This window comes from Gossypium raimondii, chromosome 10 (assembly GCF_025698545.1).
Source record: "Gossypium raimondii isolate GPD5lz chromosome 10, ASM2569854v1, whole genome shotgun sequence".
Classification (NCBI taxonomy): Eukaryota; Viridiplantae; Streptophyta; class Magnoliopsida; order Malvales; family Malvaceae; genus Gossypium; species Gossypium raimondii.
The window spans coordinates 46483600-46501006 of NC_068574.1; the positions used below are offsets into that span (position 1 = coordinate 46483600).

The 17407-nt window shown below is 33.9% G+C and overlaps 2 protein-coding genes across 2 annotated transcripts; both read left to right on the top strand.

The window, feature by feature from the left end:
* Positions 1 to 2748: 2748 nt before the first annotated feature.
* LOC105775051 (protein trichome birefringence-like 4) lies at positions 2749 to 6966 on the top strand. Its single transcript, XM_012597592.2, has 7 exons — positions 2749 to 3041; positions 3969 to 4194; positions 4279 to 5529; positions 5621 to 5813; positions 5925 to 6112; positions 6192 to 6350; positions 6464 to 6966. The coding sequence occupies exons 3-7, from the start codon at positions 5012 to 5014 to the stop codon at positions 6795 to 6797; spliced, it is 1392 nt and encodes a 463-aa protein (XP_012453046.1). The 5' UTR covers positions 2749 to 3041; positions 3969 to 4194; positions 4279 to 5011; the 3' UTR covers positions 6798 to 6966.
* LOC105775874 (hypothetical protein) lies at positions 2865 to 4394 on the top strand. Its single transcript, XM_012598370.2, has 3 exons — positions 2865 to 3041; positions 3969 to 4194; positions 4279 to 4394. Exons 1-3 carry the CDS (start codon positions 2865 to 2867, stop codon positions 4392 to 4394), a joined length of 519 nt encoding a protein of 172 aa, XP_012453824.1.
* Positions 6967 to 17407: the final 10441 nt, after the last annotated feature.

A 17407-nucleotide genomic window follows, 5' to 3' on the forward strand; every position in this document is an offset into this window, starting at 1 on the left:
GGACACGGGTTAGGGGTGTTACATTTGATTTTTTATTAATAATAACCTTAATTACCTATTTACCTTTATACCCTTTAAAAACTTTAATAATTTCTATAAAACCAAACTCATAAATGCCCACTAACACAAAAATGATATAATTACCACTAATTACTCTTATATTAAGGTTCTATAGCCATTTAGTGCATTTAACTTATAGAACTCAAGTTTTGCACTTTACGTGATTTAGTCCTTTTTATAGAATCAAGCACACAAACGATAAAATTTTCACACGAAATTTTCACACATATCAATTCACATACTATAAGTACGGAAAATAATATTAAAATATTTTTCTTACTAGGATTTGTGGTTCTGAAACCACTATCCGACTAGGGTCTAAACCGGGCTATTACATGTGAACTGTGGTTGACAGGACCTCAGTTTAGTAATCTTATTATTTGATTTATTATGTTATTCGGTAAGGTTTATCGTTTTAACCATTGAACTTACTAAGCTTTATAAAAGCTTACTTGTATTCTTGTTTTGCTTCCTTGTAGATTACGTTTTGTGGATAGTCAAGCGATCAGATCAACTTGAAGAATCACACTATCTGAGGGTCCTTGGTAGATTTTGTAAACAAACTTTGGCTTATATGATATGTAATAGGAAAATTGGTGAATGTTTTGTAATAGTCTTCAACACATATGTGATAAAGTTTGATGTGCTTGCAATGTTGTTGTGTTAAGTAGAAATTTGAAGTATGCATACTTAGTTCTAGTTAAGGCATGAGTGGATGCTAACTAAGCATGAAATGGTAAGTTTTGTTATGAGTTGTGGTATATACTTCTGACTTGAAAGTTTAGCTTGAATCGTGGCTTGTTATATGATTGAAATGTGGTGTCAATGATGGCACATTGGTTAGGCACATAGGTTGGTTGTTTAACTTGATTTGAGTGTTTTAAAATGCAATCCAAGGTCTTGTAAACATGTGTGTAAGAGTATGTGTAGGTACCTAAGTTTTTGGATGTGAAATAGGCATGTTTTGGGTCATTTTTAGGCACACACGGCCTGGGGCATGGGTTGCCACACGGCTGTGTGTCACACACGGGCAAACCTACACGGGTGTGTACCTTTAGCGTGTTAGGTGCAGGTTGGTCCACACGAGCACAAAGAGTTACATGATTTGGCAACACAGTTGTGTGACCCTGAGCTACACGGCCACAGAGAGTTGCACGCCCTAATCACACGGCTGTGTGACCTTATATTACACGGGCATAGTGAGTTACACGGTCTGCATACACGAGAGTGTGAAGTAGCCACGCGGCGGTCTGGGCTCTATCACATGGCTGTGTGACCCCTGTTTTGAAAATTTTTAATTTTTCCCCAAACTTTATGAATTGTTTCAAATTGGCCCTTGATTGTTTCTAAACTATTTTTTTGGCCTCGTAGGCTCGATTTAAAGCCCATAAGTGTATGTTTGACTTCAATCTGAATTATTTATGAATGTTGTTAAATAATTGATAAACTCGATGTTACTTGTTGTTAAATCTTTTGAAATGTACGGTAATACTCCAAACCCTAATCCGGTGACGAAAATAGGTTATGGGTGTTACATGTTCTCCTTGAGAGGAAAAAAAAGAAGAACTTTAAGCTATCGTTCGAATAAGGGAAAACCATCTTCAGACTGAGCCTCGAAGCTTTCTTATGAACAATTATTGGTGGAGAATATATAATTGAAGCAATCCATTTCAAAGCTCTCTTAAGGATTGAATAGGGAGAAAAGGAGAGTTGTTGATTGGAGGAAATGATTGGGCAAGGTGGCCCAGATTAAAGCTAACAAATATGCCTATTTGGAGAGGGCTTGTCAGCTTTAGCTTCAAGTTCTTGAATTGGAGGTTGAGATCACAAAATTGAAAGATAATTTTAGGGAGTTGCCGAATGAATCAATGGTGCATCATATACAGGTTGGGTATGATGTGCAAAATGTAAAATTTTATATATTTTTTTCAAGAGATTAAATTACAAACATTCTACTTTTGGAGAGACCAAAATTTAATTTTAAATTTTAAGGAACTAAAGTGTAATTTTATTATTAATTGGGTATCCTTCATATCCATTCCACATTCCATGTTTGAGGTTCATGGCTATCCTTCCCAATAATGCCATCTCCAAAGTATGAGCCTACGTGCTTTTTTAAAATTACAATGTTTCTTATCATTGCACCCAATATTTGTTGGTAAAATGTAATTTTATTATAACAAACTTAATTTTTTTAAAATGACTAAAATAACAATTTTTCATTTTATGAGTTAGCCTCCTCAAGTTATACCCCTGCTAATGCTATTATGTTATGGTATTCGTATTTTATGATGTGCGATTGTTAGATATGTATATATATGTTTGATATGCGTATATTCTTTTTGTTTTCATATTGTATAAAACAATTTAAAATGACATTGAAAGATCCTTGACTTTGTCTAGGATATAGATTAATTACCCATTAATTTTTTCTAAAATAAAAAGAAACCTTGACTTGCACTAAAAGTCATCATAAACGTTATATGATTTTAGGTTTGATATCTGGAATCAGTAAAAGTTGGTGGCTTCCACTCATCTGCTCCAATTCCCAGTGACGTCTTTAGCCTTCCTCCAACGTAAACGCTTCCTTCTTTTTCCTATCAAATTTACCAAACTCGTCAACGGTGGAACTTCGAGTACATTAAAACCACACCGTTTTTGCCAATGTTTCTATACAGAAACCAGTTTTACGTTACGTGCTAGGCTGCTGCATGATAGTTAATCACTATATATATATATAAGCAAGCTCAAATGCATCTTTCCTTCTCTTATATTTATTTCAAAGTGTCTTTAAAGCTTCAACAATGGCGTCCTTGTATACAGTCGGGAAATCATGGGTTTTAGCAGTAACCATAGTATGCATGTCTATTTTCTGGTTCCACTTGTGCAAGGCTGATGAAGATTTTCCTGAAACAGGCAGTGTTGGTGATGATCCAGCTCAAATTGTCGCCAAGGCATTGCTATGTTTCAATGATAAATATGTAAGATTTTCATGTTCTTAAATATCTATTAAAGGAATTGTTTGGTCTAATTGTTATTTTAGTCCCTCAACTATGCTGAAATTTAAAATTTGATCTTTCCACTTCAGTCTGGCATAATTTTCTATGTCTAATTTTACAATATTATCAATAAATCTAAATTGATAACATCGTTAGTTCTTGCCATTAGCCATTAAAGATGGTGCTATTTTTAGTATTTATAGTTATTCGACCATATAGTCAAAACCAAGGATGAATCAAAGGGGGCTGGAAGGGACTCGCCTCTCCCCTTGGTTGAAATGGTTAAATTGATTTTCAGCCCTTCTTTAAAATTTATATTTTAATCTAGGTTTTTTAATGTAAAAGTTCTCCTTTGCCCCTAAAGAATTTTTAATTTTATTTAGCCCCTAACACAAATGTCTTTGATTCATTCTTTAATCAGAGCCACATAAAAATCTAGTTGATAATGTGCAACCAATAATAAACTTACATGTTACTTGAACACTAACGACAGTTTTTAATATAAAAAATGTCATCATTTTATAATCAGAGAGTGTCACATCAAGTTTTAAGAGTTTCACTAAAGTTTTAAAAATTTTAAGGTCTAATTAACATTTAAAACTTTTTTAGAGGGTTAATGAAAATTTTAAAAAACGAAGGCATAATAAAATTACGATAATTTTCTAAAATTTTGGGGACCCATGACTTCCATTAAGTCTCTCTGCGGTCAATTTAATACACCAACTAATAATGTTATCAATTTGAATTTACTAAAATATATAAAATTGAGGGATCAAACGAGGTTAAGATAAAAAAAAATAAAGTAAAAGAATTAAATCCAAATTTCAACATAGTGGATGGACTAAAATCATAATTAGACAAAATTGTTTTGTTTGTTCATATTTTGGTTTTTTTTCCCCTTTCTTTCAGATTTATAGCAGCTGTGAAGAATCTAACAGATTGAGTGCAACTGGAAATCTAGACGTCCCACCTGAATACACCGACGAATATTGCAGTGGACCTTGCCTCTCAGAGACCCACCTTGTTCTCAACTGTATAGAGAACATCATGAAAAACTTTGTGTTCTACAACAAGGCAACCATTCACGATATCAGAGACACAATTAAGGCTGGATGTAGCTATGGTCCTGAAAGAGGTAGCTCTTTTTTGGTGTTGAAAACATTTTTCAATCGCTGAAGCCATAAATAATAATCTATAATCTTGTATGTGTTTAATGCAGGTAATTTCGACGTTGAAGAGCACCTTGAAGCTGAGGAAAGCGGTTCAAACAAGGCAGGCACTAGCATTTTGTTTGGGGTTGGGTCCATTATTATAGGGCTCACCCCATTCCTTTGACATGTTTAATAATCTATAATCTACAGAGCTCAAGGATTCCCTGTCTCTGCTTTCAATTACTCTGTTTCAAAGTCATGTATTTATATGTATTTATTTACTGCTTTCACTAAAAAATAAGGTTGTCTGATACTTTTTTAACTCAAAGATGGGACCAAGAGATCTTATTAATATCTCTTCCAGAATCTAAAAGTGATTCTAGAGATTTTTTTATAATCATTCCATAACACAATTAAGATTAAATAGAAGTCAGTCATATATTTATACGTCAACTCGTTGTTCAATCTTGTCATCATTTCAGACCTAATTATAATAATATGCATAGTAAAGAGATTAAATCAGACCAAATAATAAAGATTGGCTTTTGGCCCTTGGTGTGAACAATGCAACAATAAACCTGGAAACTAATGACAAGAAAACCTGTAAGATTCTGAAATCAACCAGAAAATTTTGATGCTTGAGATTCTAAGATTAAAAAAAAAAAAAAGTATTAATGTTATGGAGTTAAAACTTTTTTTAAAGTAGAAAGAAGGAAAAAAAAAACTACTATTCCCTCTACAATGTGCCAAAACATCCCTCTATTTTTCCTGTAAAAAAAAATACTACCGTTTCCCCCATTAATGGCATCTTTCAAGACCATGATCTCCATTTTGATGCAATTCTCAAGAACCGCCCCATGTCTTCTATGGCGATCAAGAACCCATATTTTCTACATGTTCTTGCTCCTTCTTTCCCTCTTCTTCCTTTCAACGTCGTTCAACCAGCGTTCCCCGACCGCGTTAGCCTTGGCATTAGCAACTCGCCTTCGATTTGCCGCCGACTACATCGCCTCCTTCACCTCCGTTTCTTCTTCCAACACCTGCATTGTCTCCGACGTTAGGAGCAACTGCACTCTTTCTTCGGTCACCGCTGTTGAACGAACTCCTGGGAATTCTCTCGAAGACGGGAACGATGTGATTAAAGACCTTAGTTCTTGCGACATTTTTAATGGCAACTGGGTCTTGGATGATTCTCGCCCTGCTTACATACCAGGGTCTTGCCCCTACGTTGATGATTCTTTCAACTGCTTCAAGAACGGCCGGGTCGATTTCAGTTACGTTAGATACCGATGGAAGCCTTTTGATTGTCAAATTCCAAGGTCTACAACTTGAGAATTTCGTTCAAGATTTTTATCGAGCACTTTACAATCCTCGACCACTTTGTTTCTAATAATTGTTGAATTCGTGTAGGTTTAATGGGAGGAAAATGCTGGAAATGTTGAGAGGTAAGAGGCTGGTTTTCGTGGGAGATTCTTTGAATAGGAACATGTGGGAATCACTGGTGTGTTCATTGAGAGAATCATTGAAAGATAAGAGAAGTCTCTTTGAAGTTTCCACCAGGAATGAGTACAGGACTCAAGGTTTCTTTTCTCTCAGATTCCAGGTGAGTCAACAAAAAGCATTCTTCAAATTGCAATTTTAGTCAATGAAAACTGTTTTTCTTTTTTTGGTTTGTTTCTCAACAATTTGGGTTTTTTTGCTGAAATGATTATAGGATTACCAGTGCACAATAGACTTCATCAAATCACCATTCCTAGTCCAAGAATGGAAAATCTCTGATAAAAGTGAGATTAGGAGGGAGACACTGAGGCTTGACATGATTCAGGGTTCTAAGTACAGTGATGCCGATATAATTGTCTTTAACACTGGCCATTGGTGGACTCACCAAAAAACTGGCAAAGGGTATACCATTTTCTTTGTTTTCCATCAATTTCTAGAATTACCATAAGTTTCTGATAAGCATTTGGTGTTAAAATCGCAGCAAAAATTACTTCCAGGAAGGCAGCCATGTCTATGACAGAATGGAAGTAAAAGAAGCATTTACAAAGGCATTGAAAACATGGGCACAATGGGTTGATTCCAACATTGATAGAAAGCACACCAGGGTCTTCTTTGCAGGATACTCTTCTTCTCATTTCAGGTAAAAAAAAAAAGGTTTTAATCTATGTTACTCGGACACCGATCTCGGGTAGGTTTTTGATATGTTTATTCATGTATTTGGACGGTCATATCTCGGTAACAATGGCGTTTCAGGAAAGGGCAGTGGGATACAGGTGGGAACTGTCATGGTGAAACAGAGCCTATATCAAATGAGACCAGCTTAGCACCATATCCATGGATGATGAGCATCCTGGAATCAGTAATATCAGAAATGAAAACACCAGTATTTTATCTCAACATCACCAAGATGACAGCTTACAGAAAAGATGGGCATCCATCGATTTATCGACCATTAGAGATCCCGAGGACCCCCGGCATGTTCCAGGATTGCAGCCATTGGTGCCTCCCAGGTGTTCCAGACTTCTGGAATGAGCTTCTCTATGCCGCCTTGCTAATATCGGGCCATGACCTACCAAATAATCATTAACATCATTTCCTTTTCAGTTCTTTTTCTCAAGTTCTAATGTTAGTTCCCCCCCCCCCCTTTACTGTGTGTATATCAAATGTCTGATAAAAACCAGTGTCAAAACCATTGAAGTAAATGTTTTGTAATGAAATTGCATTGAAAGAATTTGAGTTTATCCTCATTTATATTACCAATAGTCCACCATTTTGGCATTTCGTGGATCAATTTTCATGACGATGCACTAAAAAATTTACTTAGCCATTGAATATGATTGTCTTTTATATCGATGGTTAATCAATCACTGAAAACTGGATCGTTGTTGTCAGGTTTGGTTGTGGTTTTTGATTTATCCTTACGAAATGGATTAATCCTACTATCGAAAAAACCAGGCTAAGTTGATATCTACCATCAGTTGGTTCGGTGGTTTGATTATTTAATTTGCACTAAAAAAGATTAAAAAACCAAAAAGAGAACAATCATAGTTATTTTAATCCTTTCCCTTTATATATAGTGAGATTTGAATTTGCATCAATTAACTTACTTTTTAGAACCTTAAATTTGTCACTTAATCAAAGCTTCACTTTGATATATTTTATACATTTTATTTAATATACACAATTTATTATCTCCATTAGTTGTATATCTTAAATATTAATAATATTGTTCATTAAGTTAGTGTCACAAGTCAATTCGACTCTAACTTATAATTGATGACAAAATCATGATAAATAATTGTAGTGCATTTAGTATTGTTTATCTAAGGTATTTATGTGTTTAAATTTCGTTTTACTCATAATTTAATCTAATTTTTATTTTAATATCGTATATATTTCATGTGTTATTATGTTTGAAATGTTTCAAACCATACGTTTCATTGTTTATTACATGTTACTTTTAAACATGCATCTGCATTTTAAATCTATGATTATGCGTGTGATAAGATTTTTAATAGTGAATAAAATTCCTCTACCTCCTCTCCCTATCCCTTTTGTGCTCCACTTATAATTACGTGACACGTGTCTCAACTAATAAATGTAGGAAAATTGGTCAATTTTTGGTCAATTTTGGAGAGAGAAACAATTAGGGATTTAGATTGTTTTTCCCAAATTTAGGGAAATTGGTCAATTTTGGAGAGAGAAATAGAAAGTGCTTCTTGTATGACGCATTTTCTTCCTTCCAAAAATTAATTTTTTGTTGGGTGTTGGAAATTTAGGAAGAAGAATTTATTTTTGTTTGTATTTTAGGGAGATATTGTGATAGTTTTAAGGTATGTTTAAGTTCATGGTGATGTAATGGCACTCGGAGACCCACACATTTCATTTGTCGTGTAGGGGGTGCACTATCACCTTAGAAAATGTCGCATTGCAACTTAGGCTCCCAGTTCACAGTGGTTATACGGTCACAGGTTGAAGCATAAATAGAGCGCCCAATTGACGGTGGTTATGCAGTCACGAGTTCAGGTATAACTCGAGCCCCCAGTTGACAGTGGTTATGCAATCATGGGTTCAAGTATAACTCGGCCCCCCGATTGACGGTGGTTATGCGGTCGCGAGTTCAAGTTTCATGCTACCAAAAGAGGATGCTTTATAAACCCCATACATAAGTTTGGGATCATAATCATAGAAAAAAAAAAGATATTTTTCAGTATAATCAACTTATTCTTTTTCTCCATCTCCATCAAAGTAGTATTCTTAACCTCATTGTCTAGAACCTGTGACAGAGTTGGGGGCAAGAAGAATTTCTGGGAGAGTGACTATGACGGTGGAGAAAAAGCTAAAACTTGAGTTGGGTCAGTAGCGGTTGTAGTTATTAATGAGTTCTTTAATCATAGCAATCGTTGTCGCCTCGAGTGTTGTTTTAGCTTTTCTCCATCGTCACAGTCACTCTTTCCCCTGAAAGTCTTTTTGCCCCTAACTCTGTCATAGGTTTCGGACAATGAGGTTAAAGATACTACTTGAATAGAGATGGAGAAAAAGAATAAGTTGATTATACCAGAAAAGGTCATTTTTCCCTATGATATGATCTCAAACTTATGTGTAGGGTTTATAAAGCAACCTTTTCTGGTGGCATGAAACTTGAACTCGTGACCACATAATCACCGTCAACTGGGGGCCCGAGTTATACTTGAACCCGTGACTGCATAACCATCGTCAACTGGGTGTCCTAGTTATACTTCAACTCGTGACTATATAATCACCGTGAATTGGGGGCTCGAGTTGCAATGCAACATCTTCTAAAATTATCAAAATGTCTCCCTAAAACTCCATCAAAAACAAATTTTCCCTCTAAAAATTTCAATGCTAAACAATTTAAAAAATTCTAATGGACGATAGGCAAGAGATTGATGGAATAGGGGGAGCAAAACCTCTTTTATATAGGCAACCAGGAGGAATCTAAAAGAAAAACAAATCATGTGGGAACCTATAATTTCTAGGGATTCCCAAGATGAGATGTTTGAAAATTATCCCAGGATCCCCGAGTTTTAAATTTTTTCAAAGGATTCCTTGTTAGGGTTAGGGTTGAAAAGGTATGGGAAGAAATTATCTCCCTAACCCAAACCCTAAACTCGAGATTCTCGAGCCTGAGAATCCCGAATAAGATTTAGACATCAGATCCCAAATTTTTTTGAAAAACGCTTCTAACAATAAGCATTTTTTAAAAACTATTCAGACTTTTCAGGAACACACTTCTTGTTAGAAGCGCTTTTTAGACTTGTCATGTCCAATCTTTTCCAACATTTTGAAGTTATGTTTGATATCCGAGGGTAGTATTTCCTATAAAATGAATACATTCTATGTAGACGTTCCATACTGATATTTCGAGCAGTTTGTTTTTATAAGGAGAAGATTGTTTATGTTAAAAATCTGAATTTCAAAAATCAAACTAATAAAATAAATTAGTTTAAGTAAGAGTTGTTGTTTGAACTTGGATAATGTGTACTCACTTTTCTATATAATGATTTGGTTTTAAACGCATGAAACAGGTTATTTGGTTGAAGATGAGCAGACGAATTAGAGTCATTATTTATTATGATGATCAAATTTGTGACACCGAAACTAGAGTTGTTTTTGTATCAGCCTAATCTACAAAATTGACTTTCAACTGGAGCATAAAATTGCACGAGCTTTTATCAAAAATTAGAAGGAAAGTGTTGACTTCAAGTTGGAGAAGAATTTTGAGCTTGAAATATAGATATTTAACGTCATTGAACCTTGTTAGATATGATATATTTGAGTTCACAAGTGACATAGAGGTCGAGGCGATGCTCGATTCACATTGATCTAATGGAAATGTTATAATAAAGGTCATCTTGGCATTCTACGATGACATTGCCTACTCCTTTCCTCCCCCGGAAGTAGATATGGCTTATTGTGAAGTCTAAACCATGCCATGTAATCCGGAGAGGTCGCCAAATATGGTGGGAGAATTGGTTCACGCATAGGTTTGAAATCGTACTTATGTTCCAAAATGTAGATATATTTGGCATGGAATTGAGGCTAATCTTCATCAGTTCTCCCCTGTAAGTCGATCTTGTGAATTTCATCGAGCTCCTAGGGTGACGGTTAAATACTTTGCCTAAACCCAAACTGGCACATCACTTGATTAGATTCGTGCATCTTGACCGTTATAAAAACTATCAATGGCACTTTGACGTGCCAGATGTTGTGATTCGCCAAAAATTCGATTGGGATGCATTCTTGAATTCTCGGATCAAAGTATTGCATCCATTCAAACTACAGTACAAAATTATAAATTTTATAATGTATCTAATATTAAATTTCAAATCCTTACGTAAATATTATATAATTGAAAAATTAAAAAACTAATCTCGTCTTCTGACCATTGATTTACCAATAGTCGGATATCTTCAAGCTTGTTTGGTATACCCACATTACTCGTGTCATTGTTCCACCTATTCAAATAATATGCTATTTCAAAAATATAATAATGAAAATTATTATGATAACTATATTATTAAATGAATTTTACCTTATTACGAGTGAGAATTCATAATGGGCACTTACTCGGGAATGTAAAAATGGTAGCCAGTACCATGCCCATAACTAAAGGAGTATACAACCACCGATTTTAATTTTTTGTGCTTCCGTTGAAGGAGTATTGTAATAGCCCAATTTACCCGGGCTGGTATAAATAACAAAATAATAATAATTAATACAGTCCAAAATCAAATACAGTGGCCCAAATGCTTAAGTGCTACCCACTAAGGCCCATTAAAATTTAAACCCAATTTGCCTAGACCTTAGCCTAATCACAGAGCGGCCCAACGCAAAATCAGAAGCAGGAAACCCTAGGGCAAACCCCAGGGCCACAGCAGCTTCTCTTGTCCGCACGTGCCAGGCCTCTGCTCTCACGTACGCCTCCGTACCCTCCATATCCGCCACGCACACAGCCACATCAGCCCTATGTACCTACAACGTCGCAAACAAACAACAAGCAGACAAAAGGACAAAATGGGCCAACAACAAATGGGCAACGAAATTACAGCAAAAAGACGGTAACAAGGGGAGAAAACAAAGGGCAAGGAAAGAAAAGAAATAAGAGGGAGCAGAAGAGATTTTTGGGGATTTTTATTATTTTTATTTTATTTTCTTCGATTCGGTTATATAAGACCGATTCCAACACTGTAAAAGGGCGGATTTTGAAAAGGGAATAAAGTAAAAGAGAACGATTAACAGTTCAAAAAAAAAAAGAAGGTGATTCACCATTTTTTATTTTTATTTTTCTCTGCGTTTCTCTATTGTTTTCTTTGATTCTTTCTATTTTCTATACGAAAAAGAGGAAACAAAAGGGGTTACCTTCGTGTTTCACCGTGAAATCCTTGTTTGCTTCACCGAGATCAGAGTTTGGCAAGGGTTTCAAGGCTAAAAAATCGGCAGAGTTCAAAAACGGCGAAAGGGGTTAGGGTTTGCAGATTAGTTGAATGGCTAAATGCCTTGGTTTTTTAGGTTTTATGCGTGCAACGAAACGACACCATTTGAAGCCCGTTCTAATAGCTCCAAAATGGCGCCGTATTGAGCTTACTCAATGACCCGACCTAGATGCGGCTAGATCCGCGTGTTCTGGCATGGGGAGGGATATTTGCGCGTTTAGTCCCTTGCTTTTAAAGCGCATCCAAATCAATCTTTTTACTTTTTTAAATTCTACCTGACATGTCACTGTTGCTTCATTTTAGTCCATATCGCAGAACTGCGTTTTGGGAGGATGGGGAATATTTCCCAATTAGTCCCCCATGTTATTCGCGCATTGCATTTTTGTCCTTCAATTTTATTTTATTTTCGTTTTTTTCTTTCTGATTTTGTTTTAAAACCAATTTAATCCTTATTAGCTTGATTTAATTTGCACTTTTTTTAATTTATTTAAGTATTTATATTTCATTATTTTTTTTATATATTTAATTTTTAAATCTAACCTTATTTTTATATTTGTGCTTAATATTATTTTAAATCCTTTATGAATGTTGTTTAAATTTATCACATATTATTATTTTAAATTTATCATATAATTATTTTAAGTTTCCATGTATCATTTGTAACACCCCTTACCCGTATCCAACATCGGAATAGGGTACGAGGTATCACCAAAACACATACACTTGTAAGCGTATTTAACCGAGTTATAAAATTTCATCTAAATAAAAACTTTCAAAATAATTAACATGCTTCTATAACTTTTCACAATATATCCTCGAAATATTATAATAATAATAATTAGGGCCTACGAGACCCGTCACATACTCATGCAATTCAATGCTTCATTTCCATTTCATTCAATTCGCAATTTCTCATGCTCACAATTTAGATCATATCACTAGCAATTTCCATTTAATTCACGTACAATTCAATGTCACTAAGTTTAACACTAATACGTATTTACCATTTAACTCAACGTTTATCGATTGTACCATTCACTAACACATTTATGAAATTCTCAATTTTGTAATGAAGATATTACTTTAACTTAAATAACAACATCATCCTGGTATAAATACACTACCACTTATCCAATTGCTTTAATTCTTTTGGGCCCATTTGTCACTTACCATCCTTAATCAAATTAGGGAACGGTTACGGAAAATTGAGTACTTCACTTTCACTTTGCCATAGTATAACTATGGTCTTACGTACGATCACTTATCACTTGTCCCTGATCAGATAAGTGTAGCCACTTATCATTTTGTTTCTTGATCAGATAAGTGTAGCCACTTATCACTTTGTTTCTTGATCAGATAAGTGTAGCCACTTGTCACTTTGTCTCTTGATCAGATAAGTGTAGCTAAAGCTATCACTTATCACTTTGTCTCTTGATCAGATAAGTATAGCCGAAGCTATCACTTATCACTTTTCACTTGTCACTTGATCAGATAAGTGTAGCCGAAGCTATCACTTATCACTTTGTCACTTGATCAGATAAGTATAGCCGAAGCTATCACTTATCACTTTGTCACTTGATCAGATAAGTATAGCCGAAGCTATCACTTATCACTTTGTCACTTGATCAGATAAGTATAGCCGAAGCTATTACTTATCACTTTCCACTTGTCACTTGATCGATAAGTGTAGCTAAAGCTACCACTTATCACTTTGTCACTTGATCGAAGTACTCAAATCCGGCGCCCGCTCAATTTGATCATTTATTCATATATCAGGCTTACCAACATGTGTTAATTCATAAACCATTCATGGTATTATTTCATGCCAAATCATATACTAAATATACCATACACACATACTATGAAACTTTATTTTCACACATGAGCTTAAACCATGACCAATAATGCACAAAAATAAGCATCATTCATATTTCATCGTTTATCAGTTATAATCAAACATATGACCATTTATACACGAATCATTTATATATTTCCCAATTTTCCTCCTCCTCCTCTCCATTCCACATCCTTAATGTGTATAACACATTTAAACAACATTAACCATAATTTCAATATTCACTAACATGTATATTCAAAGTTGTTTATCCGAGTCAGAGTCACTAAATTATTTTTGCCTGGAGCTACAGAGCTCCAAATTAAGATCCGTTAATTTTCCCTAAAACTACACTCACATATATTCATAGCATAAAATTTTTAGAATTTTTGGTTGAGCCAAATAATACAGTTTATTCTTTAAAGTTTCCCCTGTTTCGCTGTCTGACAGTTTCGACCACTCTTCACTAAAAATTAATTATCTCATTGTACAGAATTCAGATGATGTTTTCGTTTGTTTCTTCTAAAAATATACTCATTAAGGATTATAATCATATAAATTATAACTCATAATCATTTTTGTACAATTTTTAATGATTTTCCAAAGTCAGAACAGGGGAACCCGAATTCATTCTGATCTTGTCTCACAAAATCTATTATATCTCATGATTTACAATTCCATTGCTCACACCGTTTCTTTTATAAGAAACTAGACTCAATAATATTTAATTTCATATTTTATTCATACTCTAATTCAATCTCTACAATTTTTTGTGATTTTTCAAAGTTACACTACTGCTGCTGTCCAAAACTGCTTTAGTGCAAAATGTAGATTTCCATTTTGCCCCAAATTTCACAGTTTATACAATTCGGTCCTTTCTCAATTAACCCCTCAATTAATCTAATTTTCTCAATTAATACTTTACCTAGACATTATAAGTTGTTACACAACTATTGAAATTCAGAATTTCCACATATAACTCTATCTTAAAACTCTTTTACTATTAGGTCCCAAACATTCACTTTCTATTCAATTCTTTCGATAAAATCAGCATAAGTACAATTTAAAGCTCTAATTCCATGCTAAATCATCATATACTTTCAGCACATATTCATATAAACTTTCAACTTCTTTCATAAAATCAAAACTAATGAATTTAACAAGTGAGCCTAGTTGTAAAAGTCATAAAATACAAAATTTCAAGAAATAGTCAAGAATTGAACTTACTTGTAGTAAAAATATGAAGAACCAGCTTGAAGAAGCCCTTCCATGGTGTTTTAGCTGATGAGAATTTAGAAAATGAAGAGAAATCTAGATAATTCCACTTGGGTCCTAACTTTATTAAGCAAATTTTGCAATTTTCCAATTTTGCCCTTAATTCTCCTTACTTTCTTGCTGATTTCATGCCTCTGTTGTCCAGCCCAAATAGACCTTGGGTCTATTTGCCTTTTAAGCCCTCTTCCTTTTATCATTTAAGCTATTTAATCATTTCCCAAAATTTTGCATTTGTTACAATTTAGTCCTTTTGTTCAATTAATTATCGGAACTTTAAAATTTCTTAACGAAACTTTAATACTAACTTTTAACACTCCATAAATATTTATAAAAATATTTATGGCTCAGTTTAAAATCCCCGAGGTCTTGATACCTCATTTCGATTCTAATTATTTTAATATTTATTTCTAGTGCACTATTCACTATTTCAAAAATTTTCCTAACTTCATATTTAACTGATACTTACTAAATTAATAATATTTTCTACTCATTTGTCGAATTTAGTGATCTCGAATCACCGTTCCGACACCTCTGAAAATTCTGGCCATTACATTTTTTTTTCTCGTCGGATTTGTGGTCCCGAAACCACTGTTCCGACTAGGCCTAAAATCGGGCTATTACATCATTCTTCAAATTTATTATGTATTATTCTATATATTTTTATGTAAATTTAATATAATTTATATACCATTTATGATATATTATTAATCCCATATTATTCTATTTTACTTATTCTCATATATATAATTTATTTCTTTTTAAAACCTACTTTATTATATTTCACCCATTTCAACTTTTTACATGTATTATCATATATGTATTACTTATTTAGATTAACATATATATAGATATTATTATTTTATATATTACTTATTTGGATTTTCCTCATTTGTAATATTTACTTTAAGATTTATTTAGATATTTCTGTTTCACATAATATATATATATATTTAACTCCATTTTTATCTATTTTAAATTTTCTTGCATATTATTTATTTTAAAATTTTATACCTACACTTTATTGGTTTACAATTTCCTTTCTTTCATGTTTTTGGTTATTTCAAAACTTGTACATTGGGTTGGTGTTTGTGTTAATTTGCTTGTTTCTTAGTTTATTATTATTATTATTAGGTTTTAAATACTAATGTTGATATTTACATGTGATGTGAGATTATTGCCTTTATGTGTATGGTATTTGTTTATTGGTATTTATGGATTATTTGTGTTCATTAACATATAGGTTTACGAATTATCGCCTCGCGTTGTACGTTATTATTTCATTGTTTTTATTTGTTTAAAAAATTACGTTTAATATCACTCAAGTATCAAGAGCATTTTTATTCAAAAAGTTTTTAAAGATAACACAAAGTTCGGTATTTGGGATCCTCGAAAGAATTGAGTCCTAACGTATTGGGTTCCAATTTTTCTCGTCGAATCTAAATAGCCGAGATTATTCTTTAATCAAAGCATACGAATAAAAAACTCATTTTCGGGAAGTCGATATGTTGTGTCCTAACTTATTTGATATGACATATCCTTTTCTCGAGACGAGGATTCTTTCAATAAAAACAAATAAAGGCAATATTCGATATTTAGGAATTTTGTGAAATCGAATCCTAACTTACTGGGTTTTGATTTTCGCATTTGACCCAAATAATTAGATATCATTATCAAAATGCATAGGTTTTAAAAGTCAAACTTAATTTTGAGGATTTGAAATGTTGCACTCTAACTTACTGAGTGTGACAATTTATTTCTTTGAAATAAGTGAGCCTTATCATCCAATTCATTTTATTCAAGATAAAAGGATCGTATTTTAAAATCTTTTCAAAATTTTGACATTAAGACATTAAACAATCAATTTTGGGCGTCACGAGGGTGCTAACCCTTCCTTGTGCGTAACCGACTCCCGAACTTGTTTTCTCAAAATTCGCAGACCTAAAATTATTTTCAAGGTGATCCGATCACACCTCAATAAAATATCGGTGGCGACTCCCATTTTATTTTCAAAGTCGATCCCCGTTTTTTCCAAATAAAAAGGTGGTTTCGACAAGTATAATTTCACCAACACAGTTGATCCCCAACTGAGTCACCCCATTTCTTTTAAGTCGACTAATTGTTGGAGCCACCTTAAATGCACCAAATTTTGAGATTTATCTGGAATTAGAAAACCCCCGATTAACCTCAGAATGAATGCTCACACGTATTGTTGTCTTTCAACGGCACTGGCGAAGTTGTCGATATAATTGAAATTTTCTTCTAACCGTTTCATCTATATTCGACTACCACTAAACTTGTCCGACACCTTGCCTAATAGCTACTCGCAAATTGTGCTCCAATCGCCAACACCCACAACCCTTGTAACGAGCAACCAATAAAACGAGTTGTAATGCTACATCCTCTAGTGTAATTGTACACTTACCACATGGAAGATGGAATATGTGTGTCTCAGGTTTCTATCTTTCCACCAAAGTGTTGATAAGTGCAGGATCCAATTTAGTCCCCCCCTCGAACATACGAGACACGTGCAAGAATCCCACCTCTTGCAAGTGTTGTTCAATAACATGCGGTGCCCTCGTACTTAAATTGTGTATGTACATCTCGATAATTTGATCTTCGGTCTGATTATAT

Excerpts from the sequence above, each read along its gene's own strand:
- LOC105775874 (XM_012598370.2), top strand. The coding sequence starts at position 2,865 with ATGGCGTCCTTGTATACAGTCGGGAAATCATGGGTTTTAGCAGTAACC. Across the intron at positions 3,042-3,968 it reads TATGTTTCAATGATAAATAT|ATTTATAGCAGCTGTGAAGA; the intron begins GTAAGATTTTCA and ends CCTTTCTTTCAG. Across the intron at positions 4,195-4,278 it reads TAGCTATGGTCCTGAAAGAG|GTAATTTCGACGTTGAAGAG; the intron begins GTAGCTCTTTTT and ends TGTTTAATGCAG.
- LOC105775051 (XM_012597592.2), top strand. The coding sequence starts at position 5,012 with ATGGCATCTTTCAAGACCATGATCTCCATTTTGATGCAATTCTCAAGA. Across the intron at positions 5,530-5,620 it reads TTTGATTGTCAAATTCCAAG|GTTTAATGGGAGGAAAATGC; the intron begins GTCTACAACTTG and ends GAATTCGTGTAG. Across the intron at positions 5,814-5,924 it reads TCTTTTCTCTCAGATTCCAG|GATTACCAGTGCACAATAGA; the intron begins GTGAGTCAACAA and ends AAATGATTATAG.